The following is a 12129-nucleotide window of genomic DNA, read 5'->3' on the forward strand; positions in this document are numbered from 1 at the left end:
GGGAAGCCAGGTGCTGTGAATTGTATTGGCTATAAGCCTAAGTAGGCACCTGCATTTGCTTAAAAAAGCCTGGGCTCTCACTCACTGAAACAGTTGCCTAGAAAACCTGCTGAGGTGTTGAAACAGTTAAGCAAGAAGGTTCCCAGCTAAGATGACAGAATCCATCACCGGCAACACCTGCTTGTATAAAGGAAATTAATTGGATTCGACTAATTAGTGGAAGTTCACTGTCACATTTTAAAGTCACATCAAGTATTTCTGAGAAACTCAGCTTACATAACCAGTATCAAGAGCTAGCTCTTTGTCTGCTACTGGAGGTACTTTCTACACAGCTTCCCCATCAGTTAATGTATTTCAAATGCATGTGCAAACTCTTATTTTCTGCTTTACACACCTTTATGTCTTCTAAAAATAACATAAACCATCATTTTGCAGTTCTCTCAATTTATTAAAATCAAAACCATGGCATCATTAGGGAATTTCTTTAGTCTTGAATTTGCTTTCAATTTGCCAAGTCTGTGTTGCACCTGTCTTTAACTGATCAAGACAGCAGACAGATGTGAGATCCTTGAGTATGATGAAAACTAATTTTGCATGTGACAAAGCTGAATTGCACTTTAAAAGGAACTAGCAATCAGTATTTCCCTATATGAGTTACTCTCCAATTTAAGAATAAATTGATCTCTTCTAATATTTAAACAAGTAAAGCTACAAGCAATGAAATTATTTGAAATTCTAGCCAGACTTCACAAATCAAAAATACCAGCATAATGCATTTCTACAAAGATGGCTTCTATAACATGATTAAACAGTGATCCAGCATAAATAGAGTGTGAAAACACAATGATAATACCAATGAAAATACAGCAAGTGTAATTTTGGAGACGCAGTCTTAAGATCCTTATTTTATTCTTGAATAATGAAAATCTCTCAAATTAGTAAAAAATTGTCTTCTTCCTGAAAAATGCAGAAAAGGGACTTAAACAGTTACACTATATATTCAACTATAAAGTGCTACAATAAGATCATAGAAACATTTAATGTACATCAGGTGACCACAAGAAATTAAACACACGAAGCAAAGCCACACAGTTACAACTTTTCAGTCTCAGATCAGCTGCAGGTATAACTGTTTTTCTAAAATGGACTAGCAAGGGCATAAAGCAAAGTTTAACTCTTAGTCTTTGTAATTTCCTTGCTTCACATATCAGAATAATTCTCCAACTTTATTTTGCCTTCCAAAATTAAATTACATATTTTACTGAGCCTGCAGATCTACAACCAGAGTCCTCACCGCTTTTTCAAAGACCAGAGAGATTCTGGAACAGCTTCCAGTATCATTTCAAACACTGAGGGGAACAAAACCACTTTTTAGCCAAGAGGCTGTGAAGGTCTGCTCACAAAGACCAGGCCTGGGCTCCAGCAGAGCAATGCTTGACCAGTAACACTCAAATCAGCACCACGAAGAAGCTTCTCAGCTGCACCTTTTTAAGCATTCCCATGAAGCAGATAGACCTCAAAGAGATACCTAAAAGATGGAAGAGTATTTTGCATGCAGGCTTGAAGAGTTCTGTACCCCTTTCATATTGTTTATCTTGTAGTATTTTAATAGTATTTAACTTCAGAGGCAAACAGCATGCTAAATTTTGGCAGGAATACATTGACAGACTATTACTGTCTAATCATGGAAAGAATTACACTGACATCAAAACCACAATTATTTAGTTGTATGAAATCCAGACAGTATACCCAGAAATTTCAGCTTTCAAAACCAAACATGCTCCACAGTAATGTTTCTGCTCTTAGAGAGGATATCAGTGCTGAAAAAAGCAAGGACAACAATCAGCAGCTAAAAATACGGTGTCTGTTTCTTATCCTTTCAACAGAGAAATCTCAATTAAGAGGAAGCTATGGGTCATCACCCGCATCACTGATGAAGCCACCCATTGCTAATGCATCTGAAGAGATTCTTCATGGACCAAGCAAATGCTAGGGAAAAAAAAATAAACAAAATAACCACACTCTTGACAGCATGCCTGTAATTTGATGAATAGCAACCTAAACAGTCAGATATTGCTACCCAGTTCCAGAATAGCACCAGCAGAAGTTTACAATAAAACTCAGAGTAACAGTCAGAAGGGACTGCAGCATATCAAACTAGAAACAAAACTCAGGGGAAAAAGGGAAAAAAGATGTATAGGAGCAGTCAGAAGTATTTTGTTCTTGACTTTTTGTTTTATTTTCTGCAAGACATATACACCAATCTATACACTTTGGGAAAGTCTTACCACTTTATGAATGGAAATAAATGTCTCCAAGGTACTTCTGGCACAGCTTCAGACATCCTAGGATACAAATAAAACTGTCTACCATTTTCTATATTGGGGATTGGGTGGTTTAAGGCTTCCTTTACAGTAGGGTGACATGCTACCTCAGACTGCCTCTGAATACACAGGAAAAGTTACCATTTACCTGAGGCATAATAAAGAGCCAAGAGGCACCTCTTTAACAGTTGTACAGGTGTCAGATATGCAGAAGAAACAAGGCATCTTCTCATTACAGCAAAAGCACTCACCTAGACACTTAACACGGTATAATTTTTTCCTTCTGCATTAGAATTCACTGCACAGACTGCAGGAATTCTCCTTTGAGAAGAATTTCCAAGCAGCAGTAAACTGGTGAAATGACAGCTGAAGCCCTGCAGAAACATTTCCTAAAATTTGACTATATCTTGCTATACTTAGTGGTTAGCCAGATTTTTCTAGAACGAGCATGATTTTTCCTGTTATTTCAAAGGTGTTCAAGCTTGGCAAATGCAGCACAAGCTGGTTTCTCTACTTGGATACTCCTTGCAAAAGGCCAAGATCTATGGCATTCCTCATCCAAGGCAAGCACCTCTTTGCAGCTGACATACCTGTTGGACCAGTGTGCTTAGCTGAGCATTGTAATGAAGGAGCTGACAATATCACAAGTAACTTTGACGGCACACTGCAAATGTACCATTATTCATCAAACTGGAGTTGTCTCAGGGTACACAGTATCTAATGCCTTCAATGGCACTTATCACTGAACTAACTGCAATCATTTTGAAGTCAATAGATGTGTTTTTACACTTACTTTGCTTACTGTCAAATGACACTGAGTTACAAGAAAAAAATCATATTTCCCATTAAAAAAAAAGAATGAGACTTTAACAAGAAATACTCCCGAAGAAGGAAGCCTGCCTTGGTTATACTGATCTGTGTGTATTTGTGACTAAATTAAAATTGTTCCAACATTCAAGTTGCATATGAGGAAGTTCAGCTGCTGAACACATGTGAAAAGCACAGGTGACAAAAGATAAGCCAGTTCAGATCAATTTGTTTGGCAGGCATTACAAAAGCTTCATTGTGGATTTAGGTTGTAAAGCCTGTGAACACCCTCAAAAGGAACAAGCCATAAGGGCTTCCAGTAATAGGAACAGGAAACTTGAGAGAATTCCACTCTTTCACCTCACCTTCTATGGTTTTGCTTAACTGAAAGATTTGGACAGAACTGCATCCTCCAGATCACACACATACGACCCAAAGGAATTCCTTAGCTGGGGGTCTGAAAAAACAATCAGTGGATTCATATGAAAGAGGCAGAGGTGACAAAAAATAATAAAGAGAAAAAAAATCTTTTTGTTTTGCTCACTTGGCTAAAAAGCCACAAAGTAGCAAGAAGAAATTTAGAGCAAGAGAGAACATACATTTGTGAAAGAGGAAGCTGGACATGGACCACGCTGCCACCTTGTTCTTGTGCCGTCATCCACCCAGTGCTTCAAGGAAGCTGTGCTTTCCAAAATAAGCCTGAGTTGTGCTGCGACAGTGTAGGAGAAACTGAGCTGACAAGCTTGTAAGAACAGTCACTAAATCAGGAGTCTACTCCAGACCCAGAAGTCTGAAGAAGTTGGGATAAGGTTGCTACAAATTGCCAAGAGAAAGAAAGTACTTCCTGCCTCCCAGACTGAATGAAAGCATAGGCAAGTGCAAAGAAACCCAGACTTGGTACTCCTCAAAGACAAGGTGTCTTGTCTTGAGTGACAGGAAGCACCACTAGGAAGAACACCAGTATCACAACTGCACTGAAAAGCTTTTTATTCAACCTTTTATTTATTATTTATAGGGATCACAGTGGTAGCTTTTGACGTGTTTTTCACATAGGCCATCAGCAGGTTCAAGTACTCCATTTTTCCTTGCCCTTCTGCATAGCTATCTATTTTCTAAGAAACTGAATCCCTTCTGCAGAAAGCTCAACAGACAAAAGGATCTGAAAGAGATAATCAGAGGGGAAAAAAAAAAGACCAAAATTTAGTGGTAGAAGATGAAGTCACATATAAAAGATTTTTACTAGAGTTCTCTATTCAGATTGGATTGGCGGTAGGTACAGGGAGAAGAGGAGGCTTTAGCTCTTTAAAACTTCAGGAAATAAAGAACTACAGGTTCTGTCTATGCCAGCAGTCACCAGTCTTAATTAAATTTAAAAATCCCAAAACAATTAAAGGTTAAAGAAGCTGCATGCTGCTGGCAACGGGGTATTCTGTTCTCCTGTACTGTCAGTCCAGGCAGTAATGCCAAATAGCTCCCTAACCACAGCATCAGATGTCATGAGAAATGTTGCCCAGAGAAAGTCATCTTCCCAAACCCTATTTGGTCACCATGTGTAGATCTGTTTCATACCTCAGCACCATTAACAGGAACTTCAGCATTTTCTTTTTCCTGGAACACTTTCAGTATTTTATCTACGTTCACAGCAGGTACACATCACAGCATACAGTACCTTATGATTCACTTGTTGCTCTCAATGTTTTTCGATCCACATCCTGCATACATCATGTTCAAACACAAGGAATCAGACTGCCTGCACTGGTCCTCAAATTGAAAGCCTGCTAGCTGAGCCAGGCTACCAGAACTTCCCTCTCCAGTATACAACTAAAGAACAGACTTCACTGGCAGTCACAAACATTGAGCAAAGCTGTGCAAAGGTGGAAAGAAAAAAAAGGAAGTTAATATATCAAGGCACACATGAACTAATCCTGTACCAGTAATACTTTTGATTGTGATTATCTTCTAGGTAACTTATGTTCAAATGCCATCACTAACTGCATTATTCTGAAAGGCAATGGAATCCAGATGGGCTACCCCAGCCAGGCACAGAGAGCAACCAAAGTCCTGGACTCCCAGGACTTCTTCCTAGAAAAAGACAAAAGCCCTGCACATACTGGTGTAGAGTATAAACCATATGAAAGAGTAAAGCATTGAACCATGTATTTATAAATGGCTAGTAGTGCAGAAGTTGAATTAGTCTATCTAGTAGCCCTCCTCTTTCCAAAAGGGAGCCAAGGCAATCAAAAGTCAGGAGGCATCTCTGTATAAATAGGGTCTCTGCTTTCAGAAAATACTCTAGTCTTCCATTTCAGTATTTGTTATACTACTTTACTCAGTAAAATACCTTTTTATCAAGAGTTTTGGGCGACAATCAATACCAGCACTCCTCATTTATATCCTGTAAAGGGAAAATACCTGGAATTATATTTTAGGAAAGCTTAGTTTCATGCCAGAGCCACTATTCATTTGCTGCAAATTATTTTCAACAAGCCCCTTATGCCATCTTGTCACAAACTGCAGGTGGTTCCACTTCCAATCCTGTGGAGTGGTCACAATATCATACAACCTTATACTGAAAGGGACTTCTGTGCAGTTCAAGATCCCTGCTGAAGACAGGGTCAACAAGTGTAATATGTTCAATTTGGTTTGGGTACCTCCAGGGACAGACACTCAACTTCTGTAGTCAGTTTCTTCTGTACTTGACATCCTCATCATTTAAAACAAACCAATCCAATAAAAGCCACCGCAAAAAAAAAACATACTCCCCCAAGTTTAAAAGACGTCTCTTGCATTTAAGTTTGTGGCCCAATTCAGTGTTCCTACATCTCTGCATCCTCAAACTATAATAAGGATGATCAATGCACATGAAATCCTCACTCAAGACAACTCCTGGCCACTTAGAGACAGAAACTGAATAGAGTACTTGGCTTCAAACAGGACAATATTTGTTTAAATGAACAGGCAGCAATACTAATATTTAGCTTTACTCAGAAACTAAGACTATTTGTTTTAATGAAATGGCAGCAATGCTAATATTTACCTTTAGCCAGTTTCAGCAAAGATTATCCTCCTATTTCAATGCGAAAAACCAATCCCTCTGATTTTATCCTTCTGGCAAACCAACATCCTGTCTCTGGTACAACAGGCTATAATGTTTCTCTACCTATGGTTTTCAGGTATACACACGTTCTCCAGTGACACAAATTCCAACCTCACAGTTTGATCACAATACTGAAAGAAGCTTTCATAAACATTGTTTAACTCTTTCCTCTACTATTCTTCTCCAAGTAACATTTACTTCATTTTAGCCACAGAGTATCAAAGAGTTTTATAGTATATAACCCTCTACCAGCTATTCATTTCAGGGTTTTTTTTAATACTAAGCAATGACTCATATTCTGTTATTACTGTACTTTGCCCCACTGAGCCTGTCTTGCTCAGTTTCACCTCAACAGCCAAATTTTCAAAAAAACAAACAACTTGAGCAAGATTTACAGTTGTAAATTGAGATTTCTTAGTATCTTTCTTCCCCCTCTTGATACAGTTAACCTTTCTCCAACTGTGAACTGTAACTGTGGCATGAAACCTGCAGTACGCGAGTATAAGGGTTCTGTGTGTTAGAGGAATAGCAAAGGCTGTAAGCAACTGAACTTTCGATGCAAAAGACAGAGGCAGACCCAACTCTTTCAGTTCTCTCCAGGCTTGGTTGAAAGTTCTGAGGATGCTGCATTAAGTTTTGCCAAATGGAAGCTGTGTTTGACAGAACTGCAGGCAAAGGAGCAGAGGCTGAGGCTAGTATTGCTGCCGTAAGAACTCTCACAAGGCAGAGACACAACTGCTGCCTTCATCCACCGTTTGCAATAGCCTCGGGCATATACTGACACTGAGCTCTAATGCATTGCTTCATACTAAACTGAGCTTTGAAGTGCCTGCTGAACTATCTTGGTCTACCTTGCTGCCTCTCCTAGGAAAGCACCAGATGCAGACAGATATTATTTACTGCTCGTAACCCAGGGGCCAAGTGGGAAAATTAAAAACATCAACATATAACCTCATAGTTAGGCTCAGAGAGATTATTTCTTGGTACTTTTCCAAGAAGTCAAATATCTAAATACTTCTACAAGTATCAGTTTAAGACAATCAGACTGACTGCAGTGCAATCAGACATTCTAGATATTTAAGTGCAATTTTAAGAGATATTTCGTCACAAGGTCTAGAAAACAATGATTTTAAAATGTACCACTTTAGTAGCTTCCTGGTATAAACAACAAGCCATGTTTGGATAACTAGAATTACATTGTTAGTAATACTAGTATTTGATTCAAAACTCCCATTTTTACAGAGTAACTCTTCAAGTTACCAAGGTTTGAAATGTCCAGCATGTTCATTTTGCATTGTGAAAATACTCTTAGTCATATTCAACCTCTTTGAGATTTTTTAAAAAAATATGTTCACTTAAACACATACAAGAGGCCTGTTTAATTTAAAATACTTCTCTTAAAATGAAGAAAAAACTGCTATGCATTACTCATAACTAGTCTACCAGCAGACCAATACCTACATGACACTTCAGAAATGTTTCATCCATCTAACCACAGCAACTGCCTCACTCTGGAAGTCATTTTAGCAAAACAGTGAAATGTGGTTCGTCCCACTGCTGTGGTGTGAGAAAGATAAGAGAAATCTCAATATTGCAAAAGGACTATATAACACTACTGCCTACACGCTTAGAGTCTCTTATCAGCAATGCAAGTGCTACAATGATACTGATTTCACCATAACTCCAAGGGCAAATGCAGAATTTGTAGAGGTTGATACATATGCTTTGATTTAATAGAAACTAAAGCTCAGCCCTTGGAGCCAGAATGCCATTTAAATCCTGATTATAGAATTATGAAATTTGCTCTTCTTTGTGGCTTCCCCCATGCATGCAGCAAACTCTCCCTGTTATTTGGCCAGAGGTCAAACTCACCTTCTTATCAGTAACACATTCACCCTTGCAGATACCTGTCCTCTAAATGTCTTCTATCCAGAAGAAAAGCAAGTCACCGGAACTGATTTCATTAACAGGTGAAGTTAAGCTGGCAAATGGCATGCGCCTCCAGTCTCTCACTAAACAGAAGAACTTGTGGCAGACATCCTTCTCCGGCATGCTGTAAAGTCTCATGAACCCCACTGAAAGTCCCTTAACTAGAAGTTTCAGTTGTGCCATATCTCTGTGTTACATTTCAGTTAAAAGCTGCATCATCGGTCAATTGCTCCATTATCAAAGTATAACTATCTGAGCTCAACTCTTTCTCCGTCCTAGAAAGAAACCCCCAACTTTTGTTAGTGGAAAAGGTGAACAATCCACATGTTCATGGTTACACAGAAGTTCTGAAAAATAATGAGTTGTCTGATTCCAGCACTATGAGTAAGCACACTTGCTGAGGCATCATCAGGAAGGGCTGTTATAGTTCAAGCAGCACTTCACCTGGCCCAAGAGTACTCTAACAACAAAAGCCCTACTCCACAATTGCCCAAAACTGTCATGGTCCACATCCAGCTCAATACTTATCTTTCACCTATCCTTATGTACCAGGCCCTACAGGGCATTACTTCAGCAAACACTCTCAGAGTACAGTGGCCACACACAAACAAAAGCAAGTTCTTTATACAATACAACTACGCCAGCTTGTTTTTTGCTGTAGCAGAAAGAGCACAATTTAAATAAGGGGAGTTTACCATCCAATTCTGTTCTATACCACCTTCAGTCTGAAGAGATGCAAGCCTTCATCTCCCACCTTGAAAGAGCACCCAGTTAAAGGAAGAATTTGAAACAGGCCAATACTCTTTAGCACAGTTGTTAAAATAATTGCCTGGGAGAGACAAAGCCTGAGCTCTAGCTTCCACTTCGGCATAGTTGTACATTTTACGCATGGTAACTAAGTTTAAAAACATCTTGCACTATTTCTTCAGGGGCAGGGAGATACCAGTCTCCTTTCCTCACACAGGAAACAAAATCCAAATCTCCCATTTCTGTGTGAGCCTCTTCAAAGAAGGGTAAGGAACACGTAGTACATGACTTTCTTTAAAATTCATCAGAGAAAATAGATGGACCAGGAATCCTGGCAGCAGATCTCAAAACTATGGAGAACTACACCGCCCCAACAAAGGCCTTTCCTAGCTCTGGTTCTCCATGTGTTCCAATGACAAATAATATGCCTGTCAAAAGTTAAGCTAAGAAGGAAGAGCTGCTTTGGAAACAGACAAAGTAATATAGAGAACACAGTACTGAAAGAATCATGGTGTTGTAGCTACAGGCCTCTAACTTACTATCTTTGATGAAGAGAAACGCACTTCTGCCAACAACCTGGAAGACTTTTCACACAGCACCAAAGGAGTCCTTGGGAAAGCTCTGACTGTGCTCTTGCTAGAAATAAACATCAAGCAAAAGTGTTAGTACATAGAGATCACTAGTTTTTCCTTTTCTCAGACATAGTTGCATCTCAGACAGCCCCTTGGAGGGTTCTCCCCAGCCTGCTATTGGCAGACAGCTGCTAACCCATGAGAAGAGTGTGGACCAAAAAGTGTGGCAAGAACACATGGGACCAGGCATAATGAGGCGAAGCACAAGCAGCCGGTGAATGTTCAAAGCACAGTACAGGTTCTCTCAGATAGCAGATGAAAAGCTAGTTTCTGGATTTACTCCCTCACAAAGAACTCACTGGTTCTTCCACTATAAAATAAAAAGACAGACGGCATTGACTGTCTCAGAGTAAAAGAGCAACATGTTTGTTTTGACATGTACTTTTTGACAGTGCTCATGCACTTCTCAACAATCCACACCAACACCTCACAGTGGATATACAAACATACCAGGACAAGTCACAGTTGAAGGGTAAGAAGTTCTTCCATGTATGAAGCAGTCACTGACTAAATGCAAGCCATAAAGAAAAAATGCTGTTCCACTGGGATTCTAAAATGAGCCTTAATGGCTACTATACATTACTTACTTAACAAGTTATACCAATCACAGGAGATACACCCTCCAAGCAGAAGGCATTCAGTACCAGCATGCTCCTGGAGATAAGCAATGTGAAAGGAGAGCAAATTTTCCCAGGTGGTGGGAGGTATCTACATTGCAAATGAGATGTCCCTCAAATATGAGTAAGCATGTCCAGAAGAACTTTTCATTTAGCACCCACTTGCCAGCAAAGACAGAGCAATGCAGATCTCTGTGTGCACAAACAGTCCAACCAGCTATCCCAGCTGCCTACTGGAAGTGCAGCAGCACAAGCCACAAACTGCACATATCAACCCTCCTGCACACCTCACCAGGTTAAAACTCACCACCATCACATCTTTTTTCATCATGCAGAAGTTGCTCCAAGGGAGACTGTGATTTCTTTCTCTTTCCATGCCATCTTTCTCCTGCACCTTCTGCTCAAAGCACCAGGACTCTGAGAGCATCTTTATCCCTATGAGTAATATAGCCAAAAAAATTTGAGACTGCAATGAACGTACACAAGTACAAAACAGGTGGCCTGGGGAAACGCTTTTGACATCCATTCAGGTTTCAGGATAAAGCAGGTACTGACTGTAAATGCATGGCTGCCCAGTGTGTCACAGTGGCAAGTAACAAGCATCCCTTGAATGGCAAGCCTGATCAGGTCACAACCAACTCTGGCTGCCTCACACCTGCACTGGTACCTTCCCCACTGCAGACCATCAGGATGAAGGGTCCCAACACTGGCTCCTTGTACTGTCTCTCCTAGGTGCTGCTCCTTTTTCAGTGATGCACACTTCACACCTCATCCCTGTACAGGTTTAGCTGATTTCTCAGGAATTCCTGGTACAGACTACTACAAGACAGTCCAGACACTAGACAAAAAAAGCATTGCACCCCATCTCTTTCACACCAGCTGAAGAACACCACAGACCTCCCGGGCAGACAAGTCCTACCCACAAGGAGGTCTGTCCGCCTCTGACCCAGCCAGGGGCTGTCAGGGGGAGCTCCAGCCCGGCGCGGAACTGGCGGCACCGGCGGGGAAGGGAAGCGGGCGCCGGGCTGGGAACGCACCCGCGGGGATGTGCCCCGGGGCCCGGGAGCGAAGGCGAAGGGCAGACCCACGCCGAGCCCTGCACTGCCCCTCTCCCACGCCCGGCCCCGGTCACGGCTGCCTGCGGGCGCCTCGGGGAGGGTCTTTCCCATCCCCTCTCCCTCTCCCTCCGCCGCCGGGAGGGCACGTGAACGAGGGCAGCCCCCGCCGTTACCTGCCCGGTGATGCCGGTGATCAGAGCCACCTTCCTGCCGTTCATCTCCTCGCCGTCGTCTCCCGGTGCGGCGGCGGCGCAGCCACACGCCTCCCCCGCCGCGGGCTGTGCCATCCTGCCGGCGGCGGGCGCGTCCCAGGTGCGGAGGTATCCCGGAGCGGAGGCGCGGCCGCCGGGGCGAGGCTCCCGGCGCTGGGGGCGGGCACAGAGGGGAGGATGCCTGCCGGCACCCGGGGTTACCTGCGCTGCCCCGGCCGCCGCCGCCGCGGCATTTCCGCGCTCGCCGCCCGCCCGCGCTCCCGCCCCGCCCCGCCCCGCGGCGGCCGCAGGTGCAGCCCCCTGCAGGCGCGCTCCCGCCGCGCAGCCCGGGAGCGCGCCCCGCGCTCGGCACCGCTCCCGCCGCGCGGCCCGACCCCGCAGCCAATCAGGAGCCCCGGCGCTCCCCTGAAGGGGCGGGAGATGCGCCGGGGCCGAAAGCTGGCGCGGTGATTGGCTGAGAGCGGGCGGGAGGGGCGTGGCCGGAGGAGGAGGAGGAGAGGGAGAAGGAGGAAGAAGAGGAGGAGGAGGAAGAAGAGGAGGGGGAGTGAGGCTGCCCGACTTCCTGACAGCGTGTCGGGGCGGAGGATGCGCCGGCGGTGCTGCGTGAGGCGAGCGGGGCCGGGCGCACAGCGCCCCCCGCGGCGCGGAGGAGTCACCGAGGTACGGCCGCGGGGGCCGCGCTGGAGGTTCCGAGCGTTCCCACTCT

General features: G+C 43.2%; 1 protein-coding gene across 1 annotated transcript in view; it reads right to left on the reverse strand.

Annotated features, from left to right (window-relative positions):
- The window catches only part of GMDS (GDP-mannose 4,6-dehydratase), a 408928-nt gene extending 397164 nt beyond the window's left edge, over positions 1–11764 (reverse strand). The window contains exon 1 of the mRNA XM_038127425.1: positions 11385–11764. Coding sequence (XP_037983353.1) covers positions 11385–11498 — 114 coding nt within the window. The 5' untranslated portion in view covers positions 11499–11764. The remainder of the gene's footprint in view (positions 1–11384) is intronic.
- Positions 11765–12129: the final 365 nt, after the last annotated feature.

Source organism: Motacilla alba, chromosome 2 (genome assembly GCF_015832195.1).
Source record: "Motacilla alba alba isolate MOTALB_02 chromosome 2, Motacilla_alba_V1.0_pri, whole genome shotgun sequence".
NCBI lineage: Eukaryota > Metazoa > Chordata > Aves > Passeriformes > Motacillidae > Motacilla > Motacilla alba.